At 61.6% G+C, this 15,092-nt stretch overlaps 2 protein-coding genes and 7 non-coding genes across 9 annotated transcripts; 6 read left to right on the top strand and 3 right to left on the bottom strand.

Annotated features, from left to right (window-relative positions):
- Window positions 1-58: 58 nt before the first annotated feature.
- On the bottom strand, window positions 59-173 carry LOC116492271. Its single transcript, XR_004253581.1, has one exon. It is a non-coding gene; the product is annotated as a U5 spliceosomal RNA (small nuclear RNA).
- A 1,402-nt stretch (window positions 174-1,575) lies between these two features.
- On the bottom strand, window positions 1,576-1,690 carry LOC116492259. The gene has a single exon (XR_004253570.1). It is a non-coding gene; the product is annotated as a U5 spliceosomal RNA (small nuclear RNA).
- A 319-nt stretch (window positions 1,691-2,009) lies between these two features.
- Window positions 2,010-6,674, top strand: RPS8 (ribosomal protein S8). Its single transcript, XM_032192760.1, has 6 exons — window positions 2,010-2,062; window positions 2,779-2,885; window positions 3,262-3,361; window positions 4,731-4,906; window positions 5,724-5,853; window positions 6,518-6,674. Exons 1-6 carry the CDS (start codon window positions 2,059-2,061, stop codon window positions 6,625-6,627), a joined length of 627 nt encoding a protein of 208 aa, XP_032048651.1. The 5' UTR covers window positions 2,010-2,058; the 3' UTR covers window positions 6,628-6,674.
- Window positions 2,628-2,712, top strand: LOC116492254. Its single transcript, XR_004253565.1, has one exon. It is a non-coding gene; the product is annotated as a small nucleolar RNA SNORD55/SNORD39 (small nucleolar RNA).
- LOC116492257 lies at window positions 3,069-3,172 on the top strand. Its single transcript, XR_004253568.1, has one exon. It is a non-coding gene; the product is annotated as a small nucleolar RNA SNORD46 (small nucleolar RNA).
- LOC116492256 lies at window positions 5,021-5,092 on the top strand. The gene has a single exon (XR_004253567.1). It is a non-coding gene; the product is annotated as a small nucleolar RNA SNORD38 (small nucleolar RNA).
- On the top strand, window positions 6,244-6,315 carry LOC116492255. The gene has a single exon (XR_004253566.1). It is a non-coding gene; the product is annotated as a small nucleolar RNA SNORD38 (small nucleolar RNA).
- Window positions 6,675-6,840: 166 nt separating the features above from the next.
- Window positions 6,841-6,970, top strand: LOC116492273. Its single transcript, XR_004253583.1, has one exon. It is a non-coding gene; the product is annotated as a small nucleolar RNA SNORA35 (small nucleolar RNA).
- Window positions 6,971-8,131: 1,161 nt separating this feature from the next.
- BEST4 (bestrophin 4) lies at window positions 8,132-11,435 on the bottom strand. Its single transcript, XM_032192638.1, has 9 exons — window positions 11,284-11,435; window positions 11,054-11,148; window positions 10,529-10,762; window positions 10,040-10,194; window positions 9,873-9,950; window positions 9,504-9,656; window positions 9,196-9,276; window positions 8,669-8,823; window positions 8,132-8,525 (listed from the first exon to the last, which is right to left on the bottom strand). Exons 1-9 carry the CDS (start codon window positions 11,433-11,435, stop codon window positions 8,132-8,134), a joined length of 1,497 nt encoding a protein of 498 aa, XP_032048529.1.
- Between the last annotated feature and the right edge of the window lie 3,657 nt (window positions 11,436-15,092).

Here is a 15,092-nt window from a genome sequence, read left to right as displayed (position 1 = left end):
TAAGAGAAGATTGGGCTTAAAAAGCGGGTTTTCGTTCTATTTTTGACCAAGTATGGGTAGCTCTGCCGAAGCAGAGCCTCAAAAAATTCCACGACACTCGTGCTTGTTCCTCTCCACGGAAATCTTTAGTAAAAGGCGAAAGATTTATACGATCTGAAGAGAAACCAGAGTATAACGCCCCCTCCCACCCGGCCCAGCCCCAACGCCGCCCGCCGCCCCCCAGCTCACGGCGACCCCGCCCCGCCCTGCCCCGCCCCGGCTCCCCCCAGCCCCGTTCTCCCCCCATCTCCTCCCCGCCCCTCAGCCCCGGTCCCGGCCCCAAGCGGCCCCGGGGAGCGGCGGAAACGGCACCGGAGCGGGACGGGGCGGGCGGGGCCGCGCGGTGCACCATGGGCATGCAAATGAGCAGGGGCTGGGGGCGGGGCCTGCAGTGCTGGGTACCGGCCGTGCCTGTGCTGGGGTCTGGGGCAGGGGCTGGGAGTAGAGGGCCCCTGATTTTTGTTTTTACTGATTTCGCACTGCTCGTCCTGTTTTCCTTATCCATCCTCCCTATTTCGGGACAGCGGGACCTCCCCCTTACCTGCTTAACATACTCCCCACTGCCATGCTGTACAGTGAATTTTAAACATGCAAGGTTAGGGAAACTTCCCACTGCAAAACCACCCTCTATTGCAAAACCACGTTGTTTCTCATGGAGGTGTCCATCTGCTGCAGGGCAGGACGGCCCCGGGAGGGAAGTGTTGGATGGCGAGGATGTCGTGCAGAGGGACCTGGGCAGGGTGGGCCAATGGGACTGGGCTTGACAAGGCTCAGCACTGGGTGCTGCGCTTGGGGGCAACAACACCATGCAGCGATACGGGCTTGGGGCAGGGTAATTAAATCACAGAATTCCTAGGTTGGAAGAGACCTCAAGATCATCGAGTCCAACCTCTACCTAACGCTAGCAGTCCCCACTAAACCATTTCCCTAAGCTCTACATCTAAACGTCTTTTGAAGACTTCCAGGGATGGTGACTCCACCACTTCCCTGGGCAGCCTGTTCCGGTGTCTAACAACCCATTCAGTGAAGAAGTTCTTCCTAACATCTAGCCTAAAACTCCCCTGGTGCAACTTCAGCCCATTCCCCCTCGTCCTGTCACCAGGCACGTGGGAGAACAGGCCAACCCCCACCTCGCTACAGCCTCCCTTGAGGTACCTATAAAGAGCGATAAGGTCGCCCCTGAGCCTCCTCTTCTCCAGGCTGAACAAGCCCAGCTCCCTCAGCCGCTCCTCGTAGGACTTGTTCTCCAGGCCCCTCACCAGCTTTGTTGCCCTTCTCTGCACCCGCTCAAGCACCTCCATGTCCTTCTTGTAGCGAGGGGCCCAAAACTGAACACAGTACTCGAGGTGCGGCCTCACCAGAGCTGAGTACAGGGGGACGATCACCTCCCTAGCCCTGCTGGTCACGCTGTTCCTGATACAAGCCAGGATGCCGTTGGCCTTCTTGGCCACCTGAGCACACTGCTGGCTCATATCCAGGGAACAATACAATGCGTAAAACACGGTCGCTTCGTTCTATTTTTGACCAGGTATGGGTAGCTCTGCCGAAGCAGAGCCTCAAAAAATTCCACGACACTCGTGCTTGTTCCTCTCCACGGAAATCTTTAGTAAAAGGCGAAAGATTTATACGATCTGAAGAGAAACCAGAGTATAACGCCTACTCCCACCCGGCCCAGCCCCATCATCACTCTCCTCTCTCGAGCTCACGGCGACTCCGGTCTCTCTCATTCCCTCCCTAATTCCGTTCCCCCCATCTTTTCTCCATCTTATATGCCCACTCTCGGCCCAAACAGCCCCAAAAATCGTCGAAAACGGGACCGAATCCCGCAAAACCGTGCAGCGCCGCGCGGTGCACCACGGGTATGCAAATCACCCCGCTGCCCTCTTCCATCCCAGCCGCCGCGTCGCCTAGCAACGCCGCCTCGCCGCGGTGCGATGACGTCACCTCCTCTCGCGAGAGCTCGCCGCGCCAAACCGTTCCGTGAGCCTCTGCGCCGCCTCTTTGCGCCGGGGCCGCACCATGGGTGAGTGGCGCCGCCGCCGGGCCCGGCCGCCATCCGCCGCCATCCGCCCGCCGCGCTGCCGCCGCCCGCCGCCATCCGTGCCGGGGGACAGCCGGGGGTGCCGCCGAGCCCCGCTGACCGCCATCGGGAGCGGCCGCGGCGGCGCCGAGGGGATGGCGGGGGGAGGAGGGGAGGGAGGCCGGGCCCAACATGGCGGTGGGGAGGGGGGGGGGGGTGGCTGGTGGAGGGGGCCCTGTGGGTGAGGGGGTGGTGGGGAAGGGGCGGTAACCGGCAGGCAGCGCCTTTTGGGGGTCAGTTGGGGAAAAGGGCGTTGAGTGGGGGTGAACTCCGTAGGGTCTGTCAGTCAGGTGCGGTGGGGATCGCTTCCCAGGGAGAGCCTGCAAGATCTTAGCATGAGGTACGTGTCACGGGGGGCTTAGCAGCATGAGGTGGGCCCTGCCCACGGGGTCTTGCGAATTAATTCACGAGGTTGCTTCCGCAGAGGGCTGGAGTGGTCCCTGCAGTGCTGCTGGGGGGGGGGGAGGCTTCTGCAGATGTGCTGGGGGAGAACGTGTCGAGGTGGCTCTGAGTTTCAATGATGAAGCATCTCTAACTGCTGCATAAGGCTGAGTGCTCTGTGCGGATACCAACCTTGGAGAGCTGAGGACTCAGACCCTCGCCCAGCCATGGCTGGGTGGAATCCGTGCCATCTTCTGACCGTGCTGCTCTCCATTCAGGTATCTCCCGGGACAACTGGCATAAGCGTCGCAAGACTGGGGGCAAGAGGAAGCCCTACCACAAGAAGAGGAAGTATGAGTTGGGGCGGCCGCCGGCCAACACTAAGGTGGGTGAGTTGGGGAGGATAAATAGTTATTTTTATTAATTTTGCTTGATGATTGTATGCTCTTAGAGGCTTAAAAATACATTGTTCTTTGCAAGAGGTCATATATCTGTCACTGCTTTTATAAAAGATGACGTTTTTCTTTATGCCTGTGGGAAGCAGTGATAGGTTTTTGCAGTAAGAGGCAATTGGAGTGATGAAATTCTCACCTTAGGTGGATGCAGCAGACCGTTTTGGTCGCTTCCTGTATCTGCCGATGCTGGGGTTTGTCATAGTTACACTGACCACATTGCCTTCGGTTCGGAGTTTGGCTGGGCTCCTGGGTGCGTGCCGTGCAGCGCGCCAGCACCACCCTCACTGGGGTTTGTTTCTGATGTAGATCGGTCCGCGCCGAATTCACACAGTGAGGGTTCGTGGTGGCAACAAGAAATACCGTGCCCTTCGCCTGGACGTCGGCAACTTCTCCTGGGGATCCGAATGTAAGTACACTGTAACCCTGGTGTGTTCAAAAAACCTTCCACATGCGTTGATCTCCGGTACAGCTACAGAGTAGAGGGGTGATGCGTGGCTTTCTAGGCTGATTTTGGGCACTCTGAACTTGGCAGAAGTGGATCTGAGGCTGCCTGCGTGGTGATGATAACTTTGACCTTATGTGGCCTTGGGAGACTTAAATGTCTGCTGGGTTCACAGTGATTGGAGTGTCATAGTTACACTGAGTGACACGCTCGTGCTGCCTGCCTGCTGGGCTTTGGGGGTTACAGAGGGGTGAAAATGCAAAATGTCTGCAGGTTCAGTCTTCACAAATGCAGCTTGTGTGCTGCCCAGTTTGTTGATGAACATCTGCTAAAAGGTAGTCTTGTGCAAGAGAGAAGGCTGAGGATTCTGAAAAAGAGCAGTCCCTGGCAATGTTACATGAGCACGTGCTTTTTAATTCCTCCTGCTTTGCTAAGCAAAAGCAGGCAGTGCAGAAATGAGAGGGCAGCCTGCAGTAATTCCACTGAACGAGGTGGGTTTTGTTCTAGGAATTACAAATCAAAAACCACTCAGCTCAAGCTCAGGCCCCATCACTGTTACCCTGTAAGCTCGCAGTAAGGGTTTCAGCAAGCAGTGTGGTGTGAGGCAGGAGACCCGTGCTTTCTTCTTACTGACTGATCGTCCCAGCTGGAAGAGAGCTGTCATTTGTAGGCAGTAACAGAAAAGTGAAGGGACTGAGCATACATTGCAGAACAAACATGAGGTACACAAGTAAAGGGAATAAAACCCCTCCTGTACCTGGCCTTTGTGTGCAGTGAGGACTCTGTCTGCAGGGTTGGCAGCTGCTAAACGCTCAAATCTGGTAGCTGATACCAAATGCTTCAGGCGGGCCACGAAGGGCGAAAGCATCAGTGTCCTCTCTGTTTGCTCATCGCCCCTCATCCTATGGAAATGGTTTCTGCTAAGTGTTGCAGAGCAATCCTGTTCAAGGAGGCTTACTCCAGTAATTCTAGGAGCTATGTTCAGCATCGAGCCCTCTGTACGGTGTTAGTTGGCATCTGCTGAGGTATCCCCAGGCCCAGGAATGTGGTTTTCTGCATTATTCAGTCGTCTTAGGGATGAGTTTCAGTGAGGCTGCAGTTTTTCATCTAGGTTGACTCTTTCCCCAGGTACAGGCTTCTGTCCTGGCAGCAGAAAGTTGGACTGCTGAGAGCTAGCTGCATCGTGCAGTTAAATTTAAGTCAGTGCCGGGGAAGCTGGAGGACTGATCGGGTGACGAGTGAGGTGATTTTAGGGTATGTGTGGGATGCCGCCGACTGCGTTCTCAGTTGTCTGATCCCCGGGGGTTTGAGTTCATTCTCTTCTTTTTGAAAGGCTGCACCCGCAAGACCAGGATCATCGATGTTGTCTACAACGCTTCCAACAACGAGCTGGTGCGGACGAAGACCCTGGTGAAGAACTGCATCGTTCTCGTCGACAGCACCCCGTACCGGCAGTGGTATGAAGCCCACTACGCCTTGCCCCTCGGACGCAAGAAGGGTGCCAAGCTGGTACGTGGGGGGCTGCTTGCAAGAGGGGAGGCTGCCCTGCGGGAGGAGTCTGGCTCTGTTCGGGAGCACGGGGTTGTCTCTGAGGCATTGCACAAGGGCCTGCCCGTGGCTGCCTTCTAATGATGATATTTCTGTCCAGTTCTGCTGCTGAAGGAAGGGCGATGACACTTTGTGATGCTGAGGGAGGCTTTGCAGGCAGGCCCTGGTGCTGGGACAGCGCTGTCCCCTGATTAGAAGCTCGTGGATTGATGACTAAATTTTGCTTAAAGCATCTTCATCCAGACTCGCCGCCTCTAATTTTAAGATCCAAACCCCAGATTAAGCTATTTAAACACCTGTGTGCAGCGTTCAGCTTGGGGTTGTCTCCTTGCCTTACAAAATTAAGCACTCGTGAGCAGATCACCGTCAAGTTCAGAAGCGTGGGGAGAGCTCCTAACCTGTTTGCCAGGACTTGTGCCACACCCAAGCGCTCTCCTGTCTGGAGAAGAAACAAGTACTCGATTTTTTTGGAGGAGGGGCAATTCATTAGGGAAAGCTTTGCAGCTGCTTCTGTCTAGAGCGCGTTCCCTGAGGGCGCCGTGCTGCGTTGTCACGGGTGACTGCAGTCAGCAGTGCTGGGTTGGTTGGCCTCAGAAGTGACAAGCAGCACCCGGTTCTGTTAGGCGGAGGCGTTTGTAGCTCTGGAAGATGTGAGCTGGGAAGCACAACGCAGCGCTGGGTTTTCTTTGATGCTAGTGGGGCCTGCTCTTGCGGGAGGTGGCTGTGTGTTTAATCTTTCCCTCGCTTAATACTACCTTTGCCTACTGTCTGGTTTCAGACTCCTGAAGAGGAGGAAATCCTGAACAAGAAGCGCTCAAAGAAGATCCAGAAGAAATACGACGAGCGAAAGAAGAATGCCAAGATAGCGAGTATCCTGGAGGAGCAGTTCCAGCAGGGAAAGCTGCTCGGTGAGTCCCTGGGGCCGTGGTGTGGGTGGGCGTAAGGGAGTCGGGGCGTGAGCAGGTTCCAGAGCAGGTGCCTTAATTCTTGGGACCATTTCCCTGCAAGCTGTGATAAAACAAACTGTGATGGGAAAGCAGCGGGGGCGTTTCCCTGTTCTACTTACTTGCAGGGGTGCCTTCTGGGTGTAGGGTAGCTCCTATTTTACCTTCTCTGGGGATAGCCCGGGCCTGGCAGGAGTAGGAGATCTGTTTCTGAGGCTTGAGTTGCTTCATGTCCCAGCTAGCGATGAGACTGGTGAATGAGCAGAGACCTGCGGGTGTGCTGTGTGTCAGAGGAAGCCCAGCCGTGCACGCAGTATTGCCAGTTGTGCTGTGAGCAGCTGAGTGTTCTGAAGTCTTCTGGTGATGAGACCTTTGTCCAGTTCTGCTACTGAATTTGAGCGATGACAGTTTGGAGATCTGAAGAGGACTTCATTGTGGGCGCAGCCCAGCAGAGCGGGGTGGAGGGCAAGGTCTCCTGGGGGAGGAACTCGGGCCAGCACAGACACTGGTGTCTGCTACGGAGCCTTGCTCCTTCGTGCTCCAGCAGAGACTGCAGGCAGTGCTCCTTCCACGTGCACGTACCGGGGTAACAAATTACTTAATGTAACCGAGTGACTTCTCCTTGCAGCTTGCATTGCCTCCAGACCCGGACAGTGTGGCCGAGCTGATGGCTACGTGTTGGAAGGCAAGGAGTTAGAGTTCTACTTGAGGAAGATCAAGGCCAGAAAAGGCAAATGAAAACAAACTGTTCAGCTGACAGAACCAATAAACAACATCTACCAAAATGAGTGGGTGGCGTGCTTATTTGTGCCTGCAGGGGAGAGGGGGCTTGTGTAGCACCCCCAAAATGGGAAAGCAAGAAGGAGCTGCTGGAACCCACTGGGTGGAATCCACTTTTGTGCCCTTGGGCTGACGGAGCTCCCTGCCTTGTCCCAGAGCTGCTGGCTGTGGCTGCACTGCAAAGTGACCGGCTGGCCTCCCCCTGGCCTCCCTGGTCTCATCCCAGTGCAAGAGAAACCCCTTCTAGCAGAAGGGCCGGGCTCTCCCCGTGGCCTGCCCCTTTCGAAGGCTGGGAACAAGTCCCAGCTTCCTGCCCTGCTACTCATGGGACTGCAAAACGTGGTGAACAAAAAGAGCCTCTCAGATGTTTTGGAGCACTTGATGATGACTAATTAAAATTAAATCAACGTAGCATCTAGTTCCTGAGTGCTCTGTGCTCTAAAGGCTGGTTTTGGAGTGGGGGCCACCCCAATGCTCGCCCACCCGGTGCCTGCTGGGTGTACACCCCTTGTACCCAACCTCGTTTTTGGCCCTGGTGGCAGCGCTGCCTGCAGGGTGCAACCAGGCACTCCTGGAGTCTCGAGGTGGGACCTGGCGGGGCGTGACGTTAGCACCAGCGTGTTCCTCTCCATGGTGATCCCGGGTAAACTTTCCCTGCTTTCTAGCAACGCCTGTTTCCAGAGAGGCAGGGCGGGCGCGATAAAGGGTGTTGGGGAGGGATGTGTCACGGCTGCTTCCTCCAGGCTTGTTTCTCCTCTGCTTGCCCTCTGCGGAGAGCAAACAGGATTCAGGGTGTTCCTGGGGGACTTTGTACGGAGGGAGAAACAGAAATCTGCCACGCTGGGGTAAGGGCAGGGGCTGTAAAGCCCTGACGAGCAGGATTGTGCCCAATTCATCAACGCGTGGCGCTTATAAATTGCGCTGGTGTCATTGCTCCGAAACCACGGCAGCCAAGGGCAACAGCCCGTGGGAACGGAGCTGGCGCTGTCACCCTGCCGGAGGTGTGACATGGGAACGGGACGGGGTGGCAGCTGGCCAGGGGCGTGTGTGCCCTTCTGCTTAGCAGCAGCTGGCTCTGCCGCCTGCTCTAACACCCCGCGACTCCAGGAAAGAGCAAGCCTGAAAGCTGGAGCTGGCAGCAGCTTTATTGATACTGCGGGGACATCAGCACCATGCTGGATGCCGTTGTCCTGTCCCTTGCTGGGTGTCTGGGCTGTCCCTGTCCCCTCTTGGTTCCTGGTAGCAGGGAGGGAGTGTGGCTGTGCCAGTCAGTGGCATCACCACGCACACAAGCTGAATCCTGCAGTTTTGGGGCTAACAGCTGGCTTTGAATGCTGCCTGCCCAACCCCAAAACCACTGGGATCTCCCAACCAACCTGGCGTGGGGCTGGGTATAAAAAAAACATGCAGGGGGCACAAGGGGGTGTCTGGGGACAGGGTTGGGGGTGCCGTCGGGGCACCCTCAGGGCTCCCAGCCCCCCGGCCACTCAGCCCCAACGCTCTCGCTGGACGGAGCCTTCACCAGGACCATCGGTGGCTCCTTCCTCCGAATTTTGGAGGCCTTTGGCGACTGGGGTCCCCCCAGAGGGCCACCCGGCGTGGGGGGCCCGCTGCCCCGGCTCTCCTCATCCTCCGTCTCCTCCTCCTCGATGCGATCCACAGCCTCGGGGTCCTCGGGGTGCGGGGAGGGGAAGGCTCTCCGCAGGTGGGGGGTGGCTCGGCCGCCCCGGCCGAAATTTTTGATGCTGATGGCGGGGGAGGCGGCGGCGAGGAAGCGGCCGAGCAGGGGCGTCTGCATGCGCGGCATGCTCGGCGAGGCCTCCACCAGCTGGCTCTGCTCTGCGTCCTCACACATGCTGGGGGAACATAGCAAGGTGATGGGGATGGCCACATGTCCCCAAGGCCCCCTCGATGGCTTGGGGGCACCCAGGGCGTGCAGTGTGGGCAGGGACCCCCCCCAAATCTCCAGCTGGGGCTCCCGGCCGTGCCGTGCACTCACCGCATGTCGAAGGTGGAGCCCAGGAAGGAGGGCTTCAGGGTCTCGGCGGCGGTGGCCGTGGTGTAGGGGGGCTGAGCCGTGGACTCGTTCCAGTACTTGTCCTTGGTGGCTGGTGGAAGGTTCTGGTACATGTCATCCACCGAGAGCAGGGACACCTGGGGACGGGGGTGAGGACCTGGTGCATGCAGGTCCTGCTGCCAGAACCAGCCTTAAAGGGGTTGGAAGGAGCCAGGGAGGCTCTGGGCTCATATCCTGGCTGCATTTGGGGTTTCCCTCATTTAAATGCTTTCCTGGTGGTGGGGACGAGCAGCGGTGCCAGGCTGCTGAGTGTCCCTGGGGGGATGCTGACCCTGCTGGGGGGAGCAGCCACACGGGTGGACAGGGGTGGAGGGATGGGGTGCACCTAGATGGGAATCTGCTTTGGACAAAGGGCAGGAGCAGGGCTGGGAGGGGACAGTCCCCATGGCCACGTTGCGGGGACGTCCCGATGCCCACCCAACGCACGAGCAGCCGGGGGCAGCCCCCACCTGCAGGTTCCTGTCGATCAGCTTGTTGGTCTCAAAGTCGTCGTCGTCCTCCCCAAAGGGGTTAATGATCTGCTCGGCAACCTGCGGAGGGAGGGGACAGGTGGCATGGGGTTGGGGACAGGGACACCTTCATGGGACACCTTCACGGGACACCCACGGGGCACCCGAATTGGGCAGTGCCCTGCTGTGAGCAGCCTCCATCTGCTCGGTGGCCACCGTGACACGTCCCCAAGTGCCACCAGCCGCAACGTGTCCGGTGCCATGCCAGGGACCGGGGACCCCCGGGCACCCCCCCGGCCGTGCCTCACCTTCAGCCAGCCGGCGTAGAAGAAGAACTGCAGCAGGGTGGGGAGGGGCACGAACATGTCCAGATCCCCCTCCTGCCCCGGCTCCAGGGGCTCCAGGAACTGCCGCCCGATGAGGCAGAAGGCGAAGAAGGAGTACACGGCGATGGTGACCACCTGCGGGGACAGCGGTGGCAGCGAGGGGGGACGTGAGGCTGATAGAGCTCTGGCTGCTCAATGATGCTCTCGGGTGCTCCAGCCTAAATCCCAAAGCCCCCCCGGAGGGGCGATCCCCCCTGTGCCACGCTCCCCATCCACCCTGAGCTCCTGCGCCGGCGGCACCGGGTGCAGTGCGGGCATAAAGCTCTTTTTCGGGGGGGTCAGGTCACCCACCTGCGTGTACACCAGCGGGATGCTGATCCAGTCGTAGTGGAACAGCATGCTGCACTTGGCCCGGTAGGCGTTCAGCTCCTGGCAGGGAGGACAAGGACGGGTTTTTCCCCGGGTGTCGTCCCCCCCCGCCGCGGTGCCGTGCCCCCCGCGCTCCCGGCACCACTCACGTCCATCAGCAGGCGCAGGGCCACGTCGTCGCGGATGCTGCCGTCCCGCCGGGCCTGCGCCGCCAGGTTGGTGAACCACACGCAGGGCACCCAGTACTTGTTGAAGTCCGAGTGCAGGCTCTCGAACTTCTTGCGCTCGTCCTGCGTCATGAAGCCTGCGGCGGGGCGGGGGGCGAGCGGCAGGGGCTCAGCGCCGCGGACCCCCGGTGATGGGAAAGGGAGGTTTTGGGGACCCTCCCCAGGAGGAACGTGGGGTTTTGCAGGGTTTGGGGGGGCAGAAGGGTCATGGGTTTCTTTAGGGACACATGCACTGTCCCTGCAAGGTAATAAGCCCTCCACATCGGGGCTGGATGACACATATAGGGGACCCAGGGGCTGCCCCACTGCCACCCCTTAGCCCACCCCGGGGTGACGGGGACACCGCCGAGCTTCCCAGCTCTCTCACCCCATATTTCAAGCCATCCCTCCCCCAGGGTTTGCCCCCCTCACCCGCTTCCACCACGTGGTCCATGGTGGGGAAGCGCTTGAGCACCCTGGTGCTGACGGAGCGCAGGATGAGGACGGCCGAGAGGTTGGCGTAGCGGATCAGGGTGCGCCGCAGGATCCGACCCCGCTCGTCCTTGCCGTGGACGTTGCTGGAGATGACGCACATCAGCTGGTCGGGGAGGGGGATGCTGGTGTACTGCGCCCACCACCGGTTCACGATCAGGGTGACGTAAAAACCTGCGTGGAGGTGGCACAAGGGGCTCTGAACGGGGATGAGCCCACACCGGGGGACCTGATGGCTTCCCAGGGGGGACAGGTTGGGGATAAAGAGCACGTTGTCCTTCCCCTTGGACTGCTGTCCGCAGGGATGGAGGTGGGGACATCCCCAGTCCTGGAAGAGGGCCAGGGAGCTGTGCTTGGTGGTTTTGGGAGCTGAGTGCCACCCAGCCCCAGGCAATGGGGCAGTTTGGGCACGAGGGCAGGATGGGGCATCCCCGAGCTGTGAGGGAGCAGGAGAGGGACCCGTACCTAGGACGAAGGAGATGGGGATGAGGTCCGTGGAGCGGTTGCAGTACTGAGCCACTTTGGTGTAGAGACGCTTCTGCTCCTCGGTCAGCAGCCGCCTGCAGCGGGCACGCAGTGGGGTCAGGGGCGAGCAGCGGGATTGGGGAGCTGCCTCAGACCTCCCCCCCCAAAAAAAAAAAGCCATTCCCCGGGTCCCCTTCTCCTTGTGGGGTCCCAGCCGCTCCCCCACTCACCGGTAGACGACGCTGAGCAGCGCGTACAGCACCACGAAGACGACGAACTCCTTGTACAGCAGCTTGTAGATGCTGCCCTTCCAGCGGAACAGCAGCTTGGAGAAGCCCCCGAAACGGGAGTCGGCGACTTTGAGCGTGTAGGAGACGGTCATCGTGGCACGGATGACAATCTCACTGCTGGGGGAGCAGCGGGGTACAGGCTGCCGGCCGGGATGTGTCCTCGGTGTCACACCAGGCACCGGTGCCCATGGGCTGGCTCGCCCCACGCCCTCCCCACGCTGCTCTGCACGTCCCTATCAGCACCTGGTGCCTTCGCCCCTAAATACCCCGGTGTGAACCCATCGGCCGAGCCCTCCAGGTGATGGATTGGAGCTGTCACGGGCAGGGAAGAGGGAATTGCGGGTCGGTCACACCTCCCTGCCACAGGAGATTTCAGTGGGAGCTGCTGGCTCAGCCCTGGGGATGCACAGGAGCCAGCGGGGTGGTTTGGGCCGTTCCCCTTTGCAGGCTGAATTTAGGCTCCATGAGGAGGAGGGGAAAGGATGGAGGTTGTCACTGCTCCTGGCAGCACTGGGAACGTGACTGTGGGGTGAGCTGGCTGGGGAGGGCTGGGGGGTATTTCTGGGGTGCCCATGGGCGCCCCTCACTCCCAGCGGGACACGAACCAGTGGGAAACATCCCCGAGGAGCAGTGGGACATGCAGCAAACCCATCCCGTCCTCGTCCCCAGCCCGTGCTGGTGCTCGTGCCCCCCAGCCCACGGCAGGAATGAGCCAGACCAGGGGCTGTGGCTCCATCGCCCCGCGGGCTGCGAGGCTGCGCCGGGCAGGAAACGCCGCTTCCTTTGCCGGCCATAGCGCCGCGTCCCGCCCTGCCCGGCTCCCTTCCTGCCGGGCACGGGGCCCAGCACGGCCTGCCACGGCTCCAACCCATGGAGCTGGGGGCTCCCAGCCTGGGAAATGCCCTCGGTGCATCCCCCGATGCCCCCGCTCCGTGTCCTGCTGGGGAACGCGGCGTGGGTATGGGGCACCTGGCTCCCTGCAGGTACCCGTGGGTGGATGCGACCCACGGGGCTGTGCAGGGAGATAATTTACAGCACCCCCAGCCCGTCCTGCCCCAGCTGGTGAGCACGGTGCCCGTGGCAGGCTGGCAGCTTCCTTCTCCAGGCTGTAAATCCGTAAATCACGGGCTGCAGCTCGCTCAGCCCCGAGGGCCGGCACCCACCGCAGCAGAGACGGGGCACAGCCACGGTGCCAGGAGTAAAATGATTTATTTATTTCGCAGCAGGAGCTGGCTCCGGCAGGGCTGGGCAGCACATCGGGGAGGGAAGGCTGTAAGGGGCACCCCCCTGCTCCGGCGGCACCCTATGGACACCCCGCAAACAAAAGCCTTTTGCTGAGCGGGGCGCGGCACAAGCAGGGCTGCCCGTGCCCAGTCCTTGCACACGTGTGCACAAGCACTCGTGCAAACAGCAGACGTGCAAAGATCCTAGCAATCCCACTCAGGACCCCACACACAGACCACGTTTCTCATCCCCAGACCCCGATGTCTGCGGGTTGGGGGCAGCGGGTCCGTGCCCGGTGCCAGCGGGCTGCAGAGGGGACAGAGCCCTGGTCAGCAGCCCTGGCACGCACACTGTTGTCACCTGGCCCTAAAAATCAAATGGGGCAGCCCCCACCTCCTCTCCACGTCCTTCCTGTGCCCCAAAAAACCTCGTGCAGAGAGCCCCCCCATGCCCAGAGCCGCTTGCAGCCCTGCCCAGCCGCAGCACGTGGCAAGCGAGGGGCGCACACAGGATCGCAGGGGAAAGGGGGGGAATTTTGGGGTGCAGCTTCACAACCACACACTGCAAGCCACGGCAGGATGGCTCGTGGCCTCTCCCAGCCACGGCCACCTCCCGTTGCCCCCCGAGTCCCGCATCCCACCCCCCTTTCAGTGCAGGTCGATGTTCTCGTACTCCAGGTTGTCCGAGTCCTCCAGCTCGATGCCGGGCACCAGGTTGTAGTAGTTGGTCGCCTGGTTCATGTAGATCTTCTCCCGGTCGGCCGAGTCCTTCAGGACGTCGCTCACGCTCACCGTGTCCCCCTCGGCCCCGCTGCCCCCCAGTTCCTCCCCCCCAGCTCCCGGGGCTCCCCGCTGGGTGCCCGGCCCCGCGCCCCGCTGCGCCTCGGGGGGCGGCACCTGGGATCCCACCCGGATCTCCACCTCCTCGTACAGGTCCCTGCTGCTCTCCAGAGGGTCCTGGGAGGGCTGGGGCAGCGCCGCCCCCCCCAGCAGCACCTTCTTCTCCTTCTCGGAGGGGGCAGCGGGCAGCTCGTAGGGGACGTAGCGGTGGGATTCGGGGGGCACCGGCGCGCTGCCCCTCTCCGCGGCGGCGGCGGCGGCGACGGGGGGGCGTCTGCCCCCAAAGCTGTAGTTGGTTTTCCTCTTCCTCCTGCAGAAGCAGCAGGCGATGCTGGCGAGGAGGAGGAGGGGGGGCAGGCAGATGAAGAGGGCGGTGAGGCCGTGCGAGCGGCACAGCTCGTCCCGGGGGATGCTGAGGAGCTTGGCGCCGCGGTGCCGCTGCGGCGTGTGGCAGGTGAGCTCGGTGGCCAGGCCGGGCCGGCCCTGCAGGGCGCTGAGCAGGGCGCAGCTGCAGTCCCAGCTGTTGTTGGACACCTGCAGCTGCCGCAGGGACGGCTGCAGGAGGCTGCTGGGGAGGAAGGTCAGGGCGTTGTAGCCCAGGTAGACCTCCTGCACCCGCCTGGAGGCTTTCAGGAAGGATTGGGGAAGCTCCCGGAGCCGGTTCCAGTCCAGGTAGAGGATCCTCAAGTTGGGGGTGTCTTCCAGAAACCCCCCCGGGAGGGTTTCCAGCTGGTTGTGGCTCAAGTGCAAGACCTCCAGGGTGACGGGGACGCCCTGCGCGTTGCGGATGGCCGCGATGCCGCAGCGCGAGAGGTCGAGCTCCCGCAGCCCCCGCACCCCCAGCAGAGCCCCCCAGTCCAGCAGGGAGACGTTGGAGCTGCTGAAGTTGAGGCAGCAGCTCTCGGCGAGGGGGGCAGCCAAAAAAGCCTCGAAGTCCAGGGGCTGGCTGCAGTTGCAGCTCTCCGGTGCCGCGTCCCGGGCGAGGCTGGCGGCGAGCAGGAGGCACAGGGACAGGGACAGGGGCAGCAGCGCCGTGCCTGCGGGACAGCCGAGTGGATGAGCACCCCGCTGCGGGTCCCGACACCCAGACCCCACAGCCGGGGGGCTTCTCCCCCCACCCCATCCCCAACAACGCCCCCGCTCCCTCCCTTCGCCCCGCACTCGCTCCCCGCACCCCGGGGGTGCCACCCACGGGGCCGTCCCGCTGCTCCCCAAGGGTTTCGCCCGTGTCCCCCCCGTTTTTTTCCTCGTGTCCCCCCCGTCCCATCCCCGTCCCCCCGCCGCTCACCTGCCGCCGCCCGCCCCATGCTCCCCGGGGCCGCTCCGCGCTCCCCCCGCCGCCGCCGCCGCCCGGCTCCGCCTCGCTGCCGGGGGGGCCCCGCCGGAACCCGGCCGCCCCGGGGCCCGCCTCGCCCCGCACCTCCGGCCCCCGCCCCCAGCTCGGCCCCCCCCTTGCCCCGACCCCTCTCCGGGCTCCCCCCCGCCCCGCTGTGCCCCCAAAAAGTAGGGCGCCCCATCGCCCCCAACCCCAGGCACCCCTCCCTCACCATCCCCTCTCCATCCCCCAAAGCCCAGAGCCCCCTGCAACCCCCCCAGGTCCCCCTTTAACCCCCTCAAGCCCCCCCACAAGCCTCCAGCTCCTCGCCCCCCGACCCAAAATCATGGCAGAGGGGCCGGGCTGGGGTC

The sequence above is a fragment of the Aythya fuligula genome, chromosome 8 (genome assembly GCF_009819795.1).
Source record: "Aythya fuligula isolate bAytFul2 chromosome 8, bAytFul2.pri, whole genome shotgun sequence".
In the NCBI taxonomy this organism is placed as follows: Eukaryota; Metazoa; Chordata; class Aves; order Anseriformes; family Anatidae; genus Aythya; species Aythya fuligula.
The sequence above is the reverse complement of the archived record's forward strand: the minus strand, read 5'-3'. Positions and strand labels throughout refer to the sequence as shown.